General features: G+C 40.8%; 1 protein-coding gene across 1 annotated transcript in view; it reads right to left on the bottom strand.

Moving 5' to 3' along the window:
• The window catches only part of MNAT1 (MNAT1 component of CDK activating kinase), a 117840-nt gene that overhangs the window by 35491 nt on the left and 63465 nt on the right, over positions 1–18884 (bottom strand). The window contains exon 7 of the mRNA XM_021554535.3: positions 1–122. Within this exon, the coding sequence (XP_021410210.1) occupies positions 1–122 (122 nt within the window). The remainder of the gene's footprint in view (positions 123–18884) is intronic.

The following is an 18884-nucleotide window of genomic DNA, read 5'->3' as shown; positions in this document are numbered from 1 at the left end:
CCCAGCTTTCCCAACATTTCAGGCTCTGGAGCTTCTGGTCCATATGTCTCCACTTGCAGAGGCTGATATTCATACAAAGTTTCCTCTAACTTTTGAATGGGAGCTAATGAAATTTGCTGACCCTGTTAAAAAAAGAAAAAGTAAAATATTCCTACATATAATCAAGGTCAAGGTTTTCCTTTGACTTTTTTAATATGCAATATAAGAACAAGCATTAACGTGGTCCTGATAAACACCATCCTACTAAGAGCATACTGTTCACTATATCACTCCTTTGAGATTTAAATTTTTTCTACTGGGACCTACAGATTGGAAGTGATGTTTCATCAGCTATAATTGTTTGGACAAGAAGGATGGGGGGAAGAAGCTTTAGTCAGGGTAAGCTTACAATTAGAAAGCACAGCAGCTTCCAGTGTCACTAGGAAAATTATTATTAGGCACTAATTTCATTTATCTGAAGTACTATCAAACAAATGTCTCTGAACAACCCTACTTGATTCTCTAATCAATGATTTCCTGAAAGCCCTAATTAGAAAAGGAAGCCACTTTCCTTTCTCTCCACAGGCCTTGTAAGCTCCCATACATAATGGCTCTCAAGATAGACTTTTACAGAGCAATACAATTAATTCATTCAGCAAATTCCCATTTGTTTCATAACTAAAAGTATAGAAACACACAAACATTAAGCTTTCACTCAAGATAGTACTTTTGCAAGACCTTCAGACTGCTGAGAAACAGCAAGACATTTCCAGACCCCTCCCCTCCAAGTCCCTGTCACTCGGGGCTCTCACAAAACAGGACACTTGTAGCTGGGAAGGAGGGGGTCAGGAGGATATGAGATAGAGCCAAAGTTAACAGATGTTGTTGCGTGACATTCTACACTGATTTGTTGATCTTTCACACAGTTTCAATTTTCTACTGTATTCTATGGTGCTCACAAAAATTAGCAGCAGCAGCAAAAAGAGAGAGCACCGTGAGCTGCTCCAAAACAGCCTGGCTTTCCCTGTAAAAATTGAGTTTCCCATCTGCAGAATGCAGGAATTTAGCAAAGTAGTAGTATTGTTTTTGTAGACATTTTGTCTGAAACAGGAGATGGGAAGCTTTCCATGGTGTAATGCTGTGTATAAGCCTGGCTCCCACTGGTGATCACTTACTGAGCTGAGCTTCCCTGGGGCCACTCCTTTGAGCATCTACTCCCTCAAGTGGAAAATACAGGCTCCTAATGTGGGACACTGAGTTAAAATTAACTAAAGAGGGGAATGAAAAAGTCTGGAGAAGAGGAAAGCTGTTAATTAAATTTGTGGTTGAAGACAGTGACCTTTCTGAATTTGGAGCAGAGATATTTTTGTTTAGGGAGTTGCAGAAAATAGCTAAGAAAACTGAAGACGTAAGTCCTTGAGAAGCATTATCGTGGATCTAAGCCGATCTCTACAGAAATATCAGCAGCTCAAGTTTTCCAGTGAAACAGCCCCTGTGTGTGTGATGAAAACAAGAGTTTTAGGCTTTTTCTGCACTGCCTGGGGGGCTGGAGAGGCCACTGCTGACATTGGTATGGGGACAGTGTCCTGGAGATGAGAAAAACATTCTCTAGTCAGCCATGCACCACTCCAACTCTCATGGCCAGCACATTTATTTCTGTACTACAAACTATTGCTGCAACATTTTTTAAAAGTAGGAAAAGAAAGGTTAAAAATTTAGCTTTAATCCCACTTCATGATATTTTAGGACATAAAAGCAGGGGTTTTTATTATCCTAGAAGTTGTCAATTTACAATGTATCCAAGCTTATTAAAATACAGTACTTTGTAGCTATATTTATGTGGGCCTCTTACACCCATTGTAAGAGGGTAATGATTAAATAAGACTCTCATATTTGAATTTTTAGCAATATCTTTGTCTCTAACCAAACCAAATGAAAAGTCATACCAATGTTTTACATTTGTCAAACCTCATCTGGTGAGTGAAGAGTCTCGCCCTTTCCAATCCAAATTTTGTTCCAGCCATAGAAAAGAAATTTCAGTTTTGGGCAAAGATCAAAACCATGGTAAATACTTTGGGAAATTACTTCTGTGTGGAAAAAAGAAGAATCTCAGATTGCAGGCACCCCATCCCTTGAGGACACCACCAGAACAGCTGCTCACTGTCAGCACATTTGCCACTGATGCCTTCCTGACACTTTGTTAATGAAAGCAATTTCTGCCAGCATTGGCCAAGAGACACAGGAAGGCTCCCAACACATGGACTGGGATCATCACTGCCCTCCTTCCCCACCACTATTTATGCTGCTATAGATGTCCACCTCTGGAAGCTCCTGGGAGGACAGGATGAAAATGTTTCATTTGTTTTCTCCTCTTTGTGGGGTTCCCAAAGTGCCTGAGGTCACAGGATCACGATGGTCATTATCTCTCAGATGACCAAGCAGGAACTGTAAGGAAATGGTGGGAAGGCTGATTGGTCAGCACCCCAGGGGTATGGGGGGCACAGGGATTATGGGGAAGGACTTCTCTGTGTGGAATTGCATCACCAACTCACTGTGGTGGCCTGGAGAACAGCAGAATGTCAGAACAGGAGCTGCATTATAGAAACTGTCCCCCACATGAGCTGGTCTGACATCATGCCCAGCATATGCCAGGACATTTTGTGTTCCTGTATGAAGCCCAAGGACTGGCAGTTCAGCCAAAATACCTTATTTTGAAAGGCATCCAATCTAGATTTAGACAGATTTCAGATCACAGAGGTACAGGCACATCCCCTAGGTAAGTTGTTGCAATAGTTAATTATCTTCACCATTAAATACTGGCAGCTCATGTCTTGTTCATCAGATTGACTCTCTCCTATGTCTTTCTCACCTCCCTCACCTCATGGGGCAAGGTGCAAGTATTAGGAACCAGGATGGCATTTGCATGGCAAAATGACTGCACTGGTTTGTGTGCAGCCAGCAGATCTGCACCTCAAGGATGTATGACATGCAGCTGTATGAGACAGCTCATTTGTTTTTGTTTCCCAAAACCACAACTTTAGCTGATGTGCTTTGGCAATGTGGATTACATTCCACTTAGCAATGGGTAAAAATTTTGCCCCATGATCAGCTGCTGTTCCTGCCCTTTGGCTGTCTGTCCTTCAGGCCACTGAGCTTACGGACTTTCAAATTGTTTAGCCCCCACACAGGTTAGTGAGGTCCCAGAACTGGGTATGGCCAAAAGGCATAGGTGCAAAAGGCTAGGAGGAAAACCAAAACCATTGCCTTTCCTATTTCCACTGCTGCTGGGATAAGCTGACTCACAAAAAAACCTTGTTGAAGTTAAAAGGCCAATTTGACCACTATTATCTCAGTTAAGAGCCATTTGACCAGAAGCATCCCACTTTTGTCTCTCTGTCCCAAGTGATCCCTAACCACTTCAAAACAGACTGGTAATAAAAGGGAAGCTGCTGTGTAACTTTAGAGACACCACAACAGACAATAACTTACTTTGGACTTACACAGCACTTTTGCAGATCCAAAACCCATTTCTAAGCTATGAGATAAGACTTTTAAATTTCCTGTATTCCACCTAGACAGTTAGCTTTACCTCTTTCCAGCATTAGGAGGCATTTATCAGCATGCTGAAACCAAAATTAAAGCAGTGGGACCAAGGTCCTGCTTCTGCATTGCTTTCTCCTGACAAACCTAAAATCTGATGTGGTCATGGGTAAGTATTTCTAATTCCCCTTGGATGCTGTAATGTTTGTGTAAAAGAAGCTGACAGCATCCAAATGAAGACAGAAAAGGCTTCCAAGAACACAGACAACACTTTTTCCTGCCTCCTCTCCCTCCCAGCCCAATCTTCACAGCATACGAGTGTTTTCCCTGGGATTATTTTAGGCACCAGAGCTGTCTATTACTGGAATGTATGGAACCACAAAACATGCTGCTAATTAGAAGGAAGGCATTTGCTTATCCTTAGGACTTTGTTTATATAAAAGCCTGCACAGCAATGGATTTGTGAGCAACTGACATTCTATTCATGTGCTGTATGGGTTCAGATGAGAGACATACAGAATTAAATTGGGAGTGGGGTTGAATAAAGTCTTTGTATTAGAAATAAAACTGACTGGCTGATAGACTGTTTGAGACAATTATCAGCCGAAAAAGAAACAAAAGCAGTGCCCAGTTTTGGTTTCAGATTGTGATACAACATGGCATTAATAAAAGAAAAGCCACGGATTACATACAAAGAATTGCCCCTGCAGTAACAAGGAGCTTACTTTAAACAAAAACAACACTCTTTCAGGAACAATCATGGCTATTAGAGCATCAAAATTACAGTGTATCTCTGCACCTTTCACACAGGTTTGGGGCGGGACTCGTGGCAGATGCCAGGTACATCAGTTTCCCCTGCTAGCAGAATGAGGTTATTTTAGCACAGAGTACAGAAATATCAGCCCAAGTTGCAGCGTTCACACTTCATCCTGTCCTGCCCTCTCTCCCTGTCCGTGTCTCCAAAAAGACACTACCTTCCTCCACCTCCTTCCCTCGGCAGCAAAAAGAAACAACTGACAGCCTTCCCAGAAATCTTTCAGGAGCAAAGGAGGAGGAGAAAAGAGACTCACACCAAAAATGCACTAGTAGGGGAAAGAGGAGGAACAGCTATGCCACAAAAACATCTCCAGGCAAGAGACAGAAGCCAGAGACTGGGGTCAGTAAAACTTGTCCAGACAAGGCAAGTTTCTGTACTAGTAGCAGCTGGACTCGTTGTTGGAGCCAATCTTTTTGCCTTTTAAATTTCTCTCTGCTTAGGAACTCGCTCAGCTCTGCTATCAGCCCACTTCCACAGCACACGTCAGAGAACAGAAATAGCGACAGTCGCGCTACATCTCATGAAGTCCGTTTGCAGCAATGTTATTTTTATTTAACCCTTTTCACTGCCAGGTCACTCTCCTGAGCCTGGCCAAAGGGGACAAGGAGGAACCGAGGGCAGTGGAATGCCAGGACATGATGCTGCTAAAACACATCTCCAGCACTGCTTCCATTGCACATGGCAGGACAGAGAGGTTAACAAAGACCCTTTTAAACACACCATCATCTGAGCATGTAATTATCCAAATTATTTCAAGCAAACATTAAAACAAAACTATAAATTCCAAAAATTTTTCAGTATAAGCAGTCTTAGGAAACTATTTTACTGTTCAGCTCATAACAGAATCCAGCTTTTTAAAAGATTTAATGTTAACACAATTTCTTACAGATATCAATGCAAATAGCCTTGGCGATGTGGTGTGAGCCAGAAGTTAGGTTGTTGTGGATTTATTCTCCCCCTCCAGCTTCCACCCTCTCAATTCACTATTGACAAATCCATGTCAGCAATGCTAATGTGGCCTTCTGATTCTGATTAACTACTTTGACTACAGTAATACTCAGGAAAAGAAGAATGAAACTGATAGATTTGGAGGGCTCAGTTAATATTATTTTAACCTTTACCCTCTCTGTCTTCCACAGCCTTTTTAAATAAACACAAAGTATGTCAAACTAAAATGTATAATTCTATTTGTTGGCCTAAAATTCCTGTGCCAGTGAAGCTTTTTCAAAGACTTAAATATCAACTGTTCTCTCTCTGCTTTTGAAAAAGCAACAATAAATCTAATTTATTTACTTGATTATGAGAAGTAAAAGATTATGAGGCTATTTCAGAAGCAAAACTGAAAGAACAAATGATCTGACAGAAAGCAACAGAACTGATATTAAGATTTTCTGTTGATCTCAAAACCAGAATCTGACCACAAATGGCAAGATCAAAGACACAAGATTGCCAACCCCCCCTTCTCTGTGTGGTAGATGATTTCAGATACTTAATAACAACCTCCCTAAATTTAGACCTTTTTTTCCCTCCATAGTAACTTGATTTTCAAATGCCAAAACTGATTTGAAAGATGTGCTTTCTTTAGGAATGACAGAAATAAGCCAAGAGATCAACAGCCCTGAAGAAGCTGTTAACAAAGACAGTCAGATATATGCAATTTGTTACACAAACAGGTACCTGGAAAATTAACCATGGACTAACATGGGTTAAATCACACCGGTAGTTCTACTTGCCTCCAAAATTTTCCTTTACAACTTTCTGACATAAGTAATTACCTGACCAGACTTATCTTTAAGCTCCTGCCAAAAAGCCCCATTTCTCTAATCTCCCAGAAGAAAGCCTGTGTCCATCTAACAAGCCCAAATACAATTCTGCTGGGTCAGAGCCAGGGCAGGATTTAGTGCCTCCTCTCTCCACAGAAAAGCCTGGTGCCCTTTCCTCATGCCCATGGATTGCAGTGCCTGCTTGGGACTGTCCTCTCCAGCACTGCCTGCTGCAGCCCAGGCAGGATTCAGGGAATAGTCTGGATGTTTGCTGCAACAAATCACTCTCTTGTTTTCAGCAGAGACCCCAGAGCTCTGGCAGGATCTGCCAAGCTTTCCTCAAAATCCCCACCACTGTTCAAAGGATAGCCCAGTGCACAAGACAGAGTTATTTCGGGGAATGAAGAATTAAAAAAACAACATTAGTTTCATGTCACTAATAAGCCCATGGGTCACACTCCTGGTTTTCAGCACTGGTTTCTCAATCTTCCTCCCAGCTCTGTCTCAGCTCCCAGGAAATTAGTTCTGTGCATGCCACTGTGCCAGACACGGCTCAATTGCCTCTGCTCCTTTTGTTCTGTGCCCAGGACCTCTACCCTGCACTTGGTGCCTGTTTGGACACCTTCAGCTGGACTGAGGAGCCACGCCATGAGCTGGCTGCTGAGGGGCATTTGGACACCCTGGGAATGCCAGTTACATTTGCAAACCTTACTATCACCTCGTGTATTGCTTTTTTCCTACAGCAGCTTTTACAGGACTCTATGTGGCCCTTCTCAGGGTATAGCTGCAAGTTCTTCCCATTTTTAGAGAAAAGTTTCATTACAGATGACTTAAAGTCCATGTTCTGTTCACTTTGTTTCACCAGTCCTCAGTGTGCTATGTTGGTAATACAGCACACTAAGCAGAACAAAACAAACTTTTGTTGCATCTCTACCATCAGACTTCTGGAGCCTTGGTCATTTTGGTTTGGCTATCAACAAAGCACAGTATTAACTATCAACAATAGTCAGTCTAATTACAGGATTTAAGGCTTTAATATAATATTGTTTTAAATACACACATTTAACACCTAATTTTTCAAGGGACATGAAATAGGAATAAATGGTAAATGCCAATTTGTGCATCATGAACAATGAGAGAGGGACAGACACAGCAGTGGAGGTCAGAGCACAAAGCATTGCTCATCAACCAGCAACAACTGCCTGAGCCTCTGCACAGGTGAATCTACTGGCGCTCCTACTTTGCTCAACTAAAGCTGTGTGTTCCACTAATATGATCCCTCTATTATGAAAGAAAATTATCTACGATTTCCTGGAGAACAGTGGAAACTGTAAAAACCAGCTGCTGTGTTTGAAGAACAGCAGCTCATAAAGAATCATACATCACTGTACTCCATTATCTGCTCTTTCCTGAGATTCTCTAAAGCAGAAAGCTGACCTCAGACTGCAGAAGATGAATAACTCTGTGTGTGTGTGTATGGAAGTCAGAGATATATTCGCTGTTTTACTGAGCATCCAGCCTAGACCCAGATAAACATTGATAAAAATGCAGAACATCACATTCAGTATGGCTTATATCTGCCTGATAAAGGGAAGAAATAAAGTGAGATTCCTTGAATAGCTAGATTTTAAGGCGGGACTGCTAAAGGTTGATGATCATCTGGCAAGAGAAAGTAAGGAAGTTTTTATAGTAACAGACACAAAAAAGGAATAAAATATTAAGAAAAGGACAATAAAGGAAGATGAAAGGAAAAGAATGAACAGAATAGAAAAACAGAAAGGGTGAATTATTAGAAACAGGCAAAAAGATAAAAAGAAGGAATTCAGAAAAACTGAAGTCTAAAGTTAAAAAACTAAAAGTATCAGACGTTAGCAGTACATGATACATTTTCACAATATTTGTGGCCTGTATTTAGTAGAACATTTTAAATGAAAATTGAAAACTGTTTAGCAATATATTTAGAAATTATTACTTAAAGTAAAAATACTTTCTTTCTAGCCTTTTTCCATTTGCATAAAGGGCACACAAGTAAACATGAACCAACTCTTCCAGGACAGGAGGGGACCCACTGCAAACAAAACACACACTTCATGGCACTGCTTTGAAAATGCATATTAATTCTCTCAAACTCAACAAAAAAAATCCCTAGGGCAGAAGAAACTGCATTTTTAATCTGCACAAAATTTACTTTTTTCCTTCCAGAGAGGTTCAGTTTCTTTCCATGCAAGCTTCCACCTAAGTTTTAAGCGGGTATAACAAGACAATGCTTAAATCTGAACCACAGACACATGACAGATTTTCAAGTTGTGTGTACTTATTTCCCATGGCACCTGAATTTTACCAGTCCTTCACAGGATTCACAGAAATTCACAGGACCAAGAAGCCTATTTGTAAGCCTTGCCTGATCCTGAGAGAGTTGCAAAAAGTCCTCCTATGAACGAACTACTGTGGCCTGCGGTGTTGCCCTGGTTTGAGTGGCTATAGCTTCCTACCTCCTTGAAACACCAGCAGAAATATCAAAAGCATCTTTAACACAAAGAAAAAGGAATGGTTCCTCCCATGAAAAATCTACAATCTCAGAGAAAATAGAAGCTGGCAGCAAAAACAGATAAAATCACGTGGCAATTTCACACTCAGTCCCTGAAAAACCATATTTATCTGTTTACAAAATAAAAAGATGCCTCATCTGTTTTATCTTGTTCACTGGTTTCATTGTGGACCTTTTTGCTAAAACACTTGTATTCAAATTTTAAAAAAACAAGTGTTGCCACAGATTCTGAAAAAGGAGACTGCTGTGAAAGCAACTGCAGGACAAACATTGCATTTCGAGCAAGTTGGAGGAATGTCCGAGTATTTTCTGCTATAGGCTTACAACAGATAGTTTTGCCTTAAAAACAACCCTTCCACTATGGAAGAGAAGATTCCTGTATGCTCTGGCACAAGTACTGGATGGAGCCACATCAGCAGAGTGCTCTGACATTTAATAAAACCCAACAGGGGAAAGGCATCACTCAAAGGCAGCGTGCTGGATCAGGGATTGCACTGACATCCCAGGCCATGGCCACTGGCTGCTGCTTGGGAAACAACACAAACAAGCTGCAATCCCAGAGAAAAGGAAGCCTCAAAACCAAGCATTAAGATGATTTGTTAATCAAAGGACTAATCATATAGGAAGGTCTTAATTTCTTTGAATTTCACATATTATTTCCAATCAGTAAAATATGTACCAAGCTCTCCACATATGATGCAAATGCTTGGCTCAGGGCAGCTGCTGCTCTGAGAAACAAACCAACATAAGCTGATCATTTGAATCCCCTTAAAACTCTTAGTATTGGACCAAACAAAGTACAGCACAGCTTACTACAGTTTTACAAGCCATGCTGAACATCTTCATGCACCTAAAAACTATTATTTAATTAACTTTACCTGTGAGCTTGGGGAGAGGAAGGGTGCACGAGGGGAGAAGAAAAGAAAATAAAATACAAACTCCTTTTCTCCTGAACTCTGAAAATAGTTCAGGGTCCAAATCCCTATACAAGAAGTAATAAAAATAGTTTGGTTTCTGGTAGCAATAACAAAAATGAGGGCAAGATTAATTCTTACACTTTTATGGCAAACAATCTAAAGCAGATGTTTGAGAATAAAAGTGAGATGTCAAAGTAGTTAAAAGGCACTTTTCAAACTCAAACACAACAAGACAACATACAGCTTTATGTGCTTATATAAAACTCTAAATCATCTCAATTAGCTTCCACCTTTCACCCTTCTCTAGTCTATGAAGTTTCACAATTACCAAAAATGTTATATTCAAATCTAAACCACCACAGATTGGTGTCTCCTGAACATGAGCACATGCAAGTGAGCTTTGCTGATTAGACATCAGCTACTGAATCTGGAGCCTTATGAAGAGAAATAGGTTTCCCTGGCTAATACCCAGAATCTCTGGAATAAAGTCCCTGTCTTCAGGAAACAGAGCGCACTTTAAAGGGACCTAAAAAAAGTTCAGAGTGTATTTACATTTCTGTTAGAAAACTGCAGTTTTGCGACAGATCAAACTTTACATTCTAAGGTCAAAATCAACATAAGCATTCCTCAGAATCAGACTTCAAATGGATATTTGAAGTTATCTGCACTTTCTTCTTTGCAAGTTCAAAAGAATTGCTGATCATAGAGCAAATCTTAAGATATTAAATCTTTCAAGGAGAGATTTCACAAAAGACAATGTGTGTGCAGGAGAACTGAGTCCCTTCACATGTAACAGGGCAGAACCTGTGGAAAGTAACTCTAAGCACGCCCTTTTCCAATGAAACTGCCCTTTATTGTGAACAATTGTGTTAACATAAAACACCATTCACTTAGATGTGCTTTCCAAAAGGCTTCAAGCAGGATGATACTGATTTAAATAAAGAAAATTAGGCAAGTTTTTGCACTAGGGCTTCCCACACAAGGAGGATTTGCCAAGCCTTTCCAGTCTAATCAGTGCTGCAATCACCCCAGTATATAAAGAGACTGACAGCGCACACAAACACTTCCAGACTCACCAGCAAGAGCTGATTTTTTGGCTCACCACAGCAAACTGCCTCCTAAGCTGGCCAGCCCCAGTGTCCATCTACCTGGAAGCCATCCATCCAGCCACACTGGGCTACTGTGCATCTGCATCGCTGCTCCACTTCATTAGTGAAACACAAACCCGGCTCCAGCCATCGCAGAAACTGATACCGTATCACTCAAGTCAATGGGAGCAAATCAGAAACTCTACACTACATATGAATAATAATAGGTTTTTGTGTCTCCTTTCCCAAGTGCTGACAGTTTGGAAGGTTATTTTTCCCACCACCACCATGGCTGGACTGTAACCACATTAATTTCAGCGTGCCAAGGCAAGCTGTTCAAGAAGCTTTCACGGCACATTTGGCTTAATAATCCTGGGTGGGGTTTTAGGGGTTTGTTTTCAATTGTCCAAGATTTGACAAGAAAAATAAAATTAAGTTTAATATGTATAACTCTCTGGAAAATTATATTTTCAGCAAAAGATGACAAGCTTTAAAAAAAGTTTTAACAAACAAATTTAAATCACCCTTTAAATCACCAGCAGCCTAAATAACTTGGCACTGGCTCTGGACATAAACTTTTATCAATGGTAGCTGACTGAGAAAACCATGTTTTCTCCTTCAGTTTCACACTAATCTCAGGGCACAGTTAAAACATGACACTTCATCAACTTTTTTCTCCCACATCTCCTGTTCACAGCCATTGCTGTGTTGGCTGAAACATTTATTGCCAGGACAGAGCGCTGACCAAGAGACCTACAAGGAACAAAAGCCTGCCAGAGCCTACAGGAGCTCACCTTATGAAATCACATAACCCCCAGCCCTGCACTGGTCTGTTCCAGGGTATTAGCACAAGTAGGGAGCTGCAGTGACTGTTTGTTATCAAGTCAAAGAAATTCAAACTTTAATCTTTTCTACCCCAGATTTAGACCAATACTAAGAGCCCTCAAGTGCTACAAAGAGCATTCTATAATTCATACAATAGTTGAGTCACAGCAAACCAGCAGCCTGGACAGGATAATGCTTTGCTGAATGTACCTACATTTGCTTCTGTAAAGGGCTACAATTTGCTTTTAATTATTCATAACACTCTACAATGTACTTGGATGTGTATACTGTACATACACACAGCAGTTTGAATAAAATAAACACACCTTAGTAATTAGCTGATTGCAGCACTCAAATAGTGCCGTCTTTTAATGAGATGCTCTTTGTGTGCATGAAGGTTTCTGTTCTGTGTGTGTACACACAGATACACCCAAACACAAATAATCCAGGGCATGAGCTAAACAGTTTTAAACAAAGACTATCATAGAATGTTTGCACAATCCTGTAATGCCTCAATCATGTGCACATTTGCACACGGGAATTATTTAGAGGCATGTCAAGCAAACAAATTTATTTGCCATCAGAAAATTTTATCATCCACTTACCTGGGGCTTAGACCCAGATTCAGCAACACTGATTCAGCTTAGAGAACTACCCAGCTCCAAGCACACAAAGAGCCTCACAAAGCCAAAGGAGCAGTCACATTCCGATGACTTTGCCTGGATCGTGGCCTACGAGTCCAGTCCAACAAAGCCAAGCAAGCCTAAACCTGATGGCGTAAACTGAGCCCATCCGCTGTGCTGCAATTACCTATGGCAATAAACACCACGCTCTAGGAAACACAGGCTTGCACAAACAGGCCTCCAGAGCAACAACCAGCACCATCCCAGCTCCAGTCTCCACTCCCTGTCCTTGCATGGACTGCTCCCACAGCTGGGAAGTCGAGCAGGTTGTGCCCAGGTATTTGACACCAACGTGTGCCATTGCTGGGTGCACAGATCCACCGTGAAACACGGATGGGCCCTGGGGACTGAACTGCAACGGGGACCAAGTCACAGAGCTGAGAGCCGAGCCAAGAGGAGTACCTGCTTGCTTTGTTTCAAAGCACATGCTTAAGGGTTTTCTGGGTCAAAGCCAGGGTGATCCATATCTTATGAGATCAAGCACCTCCGCCAGGTTTGTATCAAAAATTTATATGACTATTTCAGCGATCCCATTAGTCCACAAGTGCAGACCTTAGCTCAATACTCGAGGTATGGGCAGCCAGATGAATTTTACCAAGCTAATCCACATGCCTGAGGCACTTCCAAAGCAAAACTCTACCAGTATTTGTGTGAGTTTTCTTACCTGTTTAAACGGATGTTTGACCATCGCCTTCTAAATGAAGGTGGGGATCAGTAGACTAATACAATATTATTAAGATAGATTTTAAAAAGTGTATCTGGCTTCCAAGCAATATCTCAAAATTAGTTATTTATTATATAAATCACCTTAAGTTCACTATCTAGGCCCCAGTCCTATGGGTCAAACAAGTTGAGAAAATAGTTGCACTAGGGACTGTACATAATGGGGTCCATTACCCATAGCAAATAGATCAAACCTCTTTACAAAGTTAACCTACAGAGAAAGTTTCCAAATTTCTCTAACCACACATTTAAAACTTTAAAAGGAAGAGAGTAAGCAACTATAAATCATACAGACACATATTTAGAAATATGTATAATTTAAAAAGTGGACTAGAATTCTAAGGAATAGCTTATTGCAATAACTGTTGAATTGTCCATAATCATGTTAGTGCTTTTTTAAAATAATACTTATACTAGCATTTTACATTGCTCTTTTTAATTTAAAAAAATATAAAATGCACTGCAGACAAACCACCATTCCTACAAACTGATGTTCAGGGGCATCACTTTATTCGTGGGGTGCACCTCATCTTATCAAAACAACACAAGAAAACTTGCCTTCTTTCCAAATGCACACCAGATTTCTCTAATCTGTGCATTTACCAAACTGCAAAAACTGAGAACTGGTGGTTTGATGCAATCAGCACAGTGCCATTTAAAGCAGAGCACATCACAGCACCCTTAAGTCTTTTTGGAAATACCTCTGCTGCTCAGCAGCACCAGCCTTCCACCAGTTGCTGCTCCACATGCTATTGCCAATCAGCTGCATTTGCTGTAGCGCATTCCAAAGTTTACTAATTAATCTCTGCACTAAACCCCAGTGATGGCTGGCTGCCATTTGAAATGATCATCATCTTTTATTTAAAGACATAGTGACCGTATGGCCAAACTCAGACCTTATTTGTAAGAAAGAGGTGGGCCAAATTTCAGGTAGTTAAATCCAGGTTGTTTTTTTTTTAAACCTGGACAGAGGCAATTATTAATGGTTTGAGGATGTTTACATTAGACACACTCAGTCATTTCAATGTTAATTGTCAGGAAGTGGCACACACTTGCTTTCTGAGCTCAGAGCCACATTCAGCAGAGGGTATGAGATGCAAACTACTGCAAAAGAGACCGTTCATTTCTTGCAAAACAGCCTACATGCTTTGAAGCTGTGTGTTTTAAGGATTGCAGCTTATTGCTACGTTTCAGATGAGGTTTTAAGCAGTGATTTCAGGCAGTCCCACCTCTCACACCATTGTTCCAGGCTGCTCCCATTCAGCGGTGCAGTACTGGCTCCGTGACCTTCACAATGACCTCTACAAAAGCAGTTGTGCATTTCACTGTGGTGTAAATCCTCACAGACAAGTCGAACCTGTTCTTTTTGGCATCCAGCCCTTCAGATGAATACTCTGCAGAGATTTATTATGAAAGGGGAATGAAGGGGCATTATTGCACAACATTCATCCCTCACATACAGCTAAGTTCCATCTCTTACAACTTCTGAAGATTTTTAAATAAACAGATCATCTTAATCACACAAATCCCTCTTGCTTCTCACCAATCTTCTGTAATTAAAATTTGCTGTTGTTTACAGGAAGGTAGATATGCCCAGAAAAAAGCATGTGTGTGAAGGTGTTTTACATTATTATTAATAAGTAATATTCATACTTCCTGTTACTATACACAAGGGATTAGTGTTTCCTAGCACACCATTCACTTATAACACTGAAGTATTATTCTACATTGTAGCAACACACACTGCCCTAAAAGGGTCCATTAATTATTTTTTTAATACCATGAAGTTGCTGCAGGATATTAGACTGTCTCCATAAGAAATATACTGCTACGGCAAAATGATGAATGATGAAGTTTGCAGGTTTTTAATTAGATTTCAGAGCAGCAAGAATTTACAAAGTTGTTCTCCTTGGCCTTAGCTTAATACTTTGTGTGACCTTATGCAAATAATTAGAAAGAGATTCAAGATTCCATTAATCAGAACATATAAAAGCATAAAAGAATATTTAAAGGGGTAGATTTTATAAACTCAGTGAGTCTGTCAAAGTGGTCAGAGAGCGTAGTAACCCTAACATTCACATCATCCACATTCCTTCAGGTTTTCCAATTGATCCTTCAGTAAAATGTGTGTCCTGTTAGGGAAGGGGGAAACCATAACAAAAAAAAAAAAAAAAAAAAAAACCACCCAACCTAAGTTGCATTGATATTTCAATCCAAAAATCATGTTCCAACTAGCTGCAGTCGCTTGGTATTAACCACAACTGAAGCATTTTGACTGAAGCTCACATTCCCTGATCCAAATCTTGGAGTTCCCCTCAAAAGCTCCCTCCCCCCACTGTCAGCTGTCATGAACAATTGACAATGCACATGCACATCCCTCCCACTGCAGAAAGACAGACCTGCTGTGTGTGTCTCTCCCCATCACCCACAGGCCATGACAGGTAGGGGCTCCCTCTCCCCTTCCTCAAAGTGTCAGCTGGCCATTCCTCGCCTTTCCAACTTCCTTTTCTGCCAGCAAAACCAAAGATAACAGAATGCACAACAGCAAAAACTTCCCTGTGCAAAAGATACATGAAAACACAGTCTCCTCCTGCCTTTCCCAGGTCCAGACTGCACTTTCACAGCTCCAGAGCTACAGGCAGAAGTTTTTCCAAGCAGAACATGCAGCAGTGGTTTTTACTTTACTATATTTTATTCACTTCCCCACTCCTTCTTTTCTAAGTCTGAGGCTAACAGTGAGAAGAGATGGACTGAAAACAATAGAAGGTGAACCAGCATGGTCATAGAGTCCTGCATTTAACAACAAAGATAAGCAATCTGCAGTTCTAAAGCAGCTTTCTTCCTACAGCAGAAATCTCACATTTTGAAAAGCTGCAGTTGCTATGTACTTTGTCTTCTTGTAAATAAACCAAATAAAAACTGAAGTGCAGCTACTTCTATGATTTGGTCTTCATAACAAACAAAACTCTGATCCTTCCAATATTTTATTCAGGATTTAAAAAAAAAAAAAAATCTGTCATCTAATTTTTCAATTAGATGACAGAGAGACAATGCCAAAGTTATACCTGGCACCTACAGCTCAAATTGGTTACAATTTAAAAGCAACACACAGCTAAATGGGTACAACAAACTTCATTAATATTTATATTACTTTAAAGTGACACATCTGTTTAATTTTGTATTTCAAATACACTTAACTAACCAGACATAAAACAGGTTAAAAATTAGCACAAAGCAAATGCGGTACACAACACTATCAGTGAAACTAAACTGGCACAACATTAAGCTTTACTATAAATTGCACCTTAAGGATTGGAATGGGAGACTTTTACCCCATATTCCAAAAGTGCCTGATATGTGATAAATTCTTGGCCTAACCCTGTCTATAGAGGCTTCAGATTCTACCTAAACAGGAATTCAATGTAGCATCATCCCACCAAGTAGCAGATTAAGGTGTATAAGTGAAACCAAATGGATAAAGTTAAAGAAAGGATGAAACTCCCACTGCAATCCCCTCTATGTTCTCTCCCATTAGCTCTCAAGCCAAGCCCTCTTTTTCACCCCCATAACAAAAGAAAATCCTAATCATGTTTTCTTGTAAACAACCACAAAGAGGAATGTTAGGTATGCAGGCAAGGCCGAGACAGTGCCACCCCCATCAGAAGGGCAGAAAATTCTTCAAATATTTACAGATCGATTATTCCAGCTTGGCTTGTCTGAACCCAAAGAGTTATCACCACTACAAACTGGGATGTATGTGGCTTTTTTGCTTTATACCAGTCATGCAGCACAGGCACCAAACACAGGGCACCAAACACAGGCAGCCCCAAGCCCCAGAGTGCCCAAGGATGGTGAGGATCAGGTGCCCAGTCCACCCCTTCAGATGTGTCAGCACGTCCCCACAGCCCAGCCCCTGGAGCACTGCCTCTAACTGACTTGCAGAGGATCACGTTTCTGTGATCTCTCTGTGCCTTGGAGAAGGGAGTGATGCTCTATTTATTTAGGCCTCTCTTTCAAGAGATGAAACAGGAGAATGGACCTCAGACTTATATATATATGCTGCTTTCCTCCTGTGCACAGCCCTCACTTGTTCCTCCCTCCAACTACTTAAACTCTGCACCATTTGTATCTTGCAGGATCTACCTCACTAGCCCAGAATAATACAAGAATCATTATTCTTACACGAAACCACCATTTCATTTTCTACTAATCATGGCAAATGTTGCAAGTTCCAGTCTCCTGGCCCCCATCCAGCTAATTTAGATAGATGGTTCCACATGTGCTCTCTGTCCTTCCATTTCCTGCCCATACCACAGCACACATTTGTCTAAGTGAGTCAAAGCAGCTTTCTCTGTAGTCACAATATTCTTTAGTACTTTATATTTTAAAAAAAGAAGCCTGCATAAAACACAGCCTATTAACATTCTATTACTGACTTTGAAAGAGGCAGAGGATTTTACTGCTTTGCCACACATTCTGCTGAACTGTAATGGATCACAAGCTACACCTGAGCCTTGCATTTCCCCCAAATACAGAAGTTACCTGTGTAACAACTGTGTTCAGGCAAAGCAAAACAATAAAGTAAACTAGTCATTTCTCTACTTCAATATTATCTATGTTTTTTGCCCTTAAAGTAAAAACCTCAACAAGCCCAAAATATTAAGAGGAATGAGGATAAGCCAAACTTTCAGAGACCAAGGTACTTCTTCATGAAGATAATTTGTTTCCTTATTAGCTAAAGCTGTTAATATTCCTTACCAGAGACACCCTGACTGACAACCACTACATATATGGGGACATCCCCTTTTGATGTCCAACACCGATTGCCTCAAACAATATTCCTTTCTCTCACCCTCTGCACCTGAACAAACATTTTTAAGGAAAACTACTTTTGAAGTCTCCTTACAAAACAGTCTCTTTGATCCAAATATCTTTCTTCAAGTACCCTAGTATGATACAGATGCACCTTGGATGGTAATGATCACTACTGAAAACTAGAAACCCCAAGAGCTCCTTTGAAACACATCTTAATTTTAAAATGATTTTTTGATTTACAAATGTGCCTTTTGAAAGCTCAAAATTTGACTTCTCCAAGACCCTGTAGCAAACATTCATTTATTTAATTTGTGCACTTATGCAGGAACTAAGGTGCAGAATAGGTGGTACAAGCACAAACATGCAGCACAGCCCAAACCAACACACTGATGATTTTTTCTTCATAAGAAATCAATATATTAGTAATTAATTTATCAGAAAGGCTGGTGTACCTTGGACAAAACTGAAGATGCTGCAAAAAAAAAAGTTCTGCCTGTTCACCCCTGCCTACAGCCAGAACCCTGGTTAGCACACGTGTGTGTGGGTGGGTGTCACATTGGAAGCCACACAAGTGCACACACACCACCCTGGCTGACCTCAGAGAACAGGATTCTTATACAGGAACTAATTGTGATGGATGAGTACTAGATCCCCAGGTCCCCAAATCCTCTGGGACAGATTCTGTCCTAGAGCTCCCCTCTAATTCCCAACCTTGTGGAGAAACTACTCAGCCCTTCTAACTAGAAACTCCCACCCCACTTACACCCACCTTTCTGCCAGCTCTGCCCCAAATTTCCCCTCTCAGAGGGATGGTGTCATGTCCCCCCGTGTTCTCCCCAGTGTGTCTCCTCTGCTGTCCTGTGCTCCCCATCCCCAGCAGCCCTGATTCCATGCAGCAGCAGGATACCACTGCTGCTGCCAGCACTTGTTACTGATTTCCCTGCCATATTTCCTCCAGCAACTGCCTCCAACTATGGCCATCCCTCATCCTCCTCTTGGCTCTCCTTGTATGACCAAGCCTGGCAAGAATTTCAGAAAAGCCAGCTGTAGGCTGTGCTTACCCAAAATTTGTCTTAAAACGGCTCTGAGAACAGGGAAGGAATAAAATACAGGCATATGGGAGATCTTTTAACAGTGCTGTGAGATCAACACACTCCACATCAAGAAATGGGATTATAGTTCATTG

This window comes from Lonchura striata, chromosome 6, assembly GCF_046129695.1.
Source record: "Lonchura striata isolate bLonStr1 chromosome 6, bLonStr1.mat, whole genome shotgun sequence".
NCBI lineage: Eukaryota > Metazoa > Chordata > Aves > Passeriformes > Estrildidae > Lonchura > Lonchura striata.
Note: the sequence above shows the minus strand (reverse complement) of the source record. Positions and strands in the feature narration are given on the sequence as shown.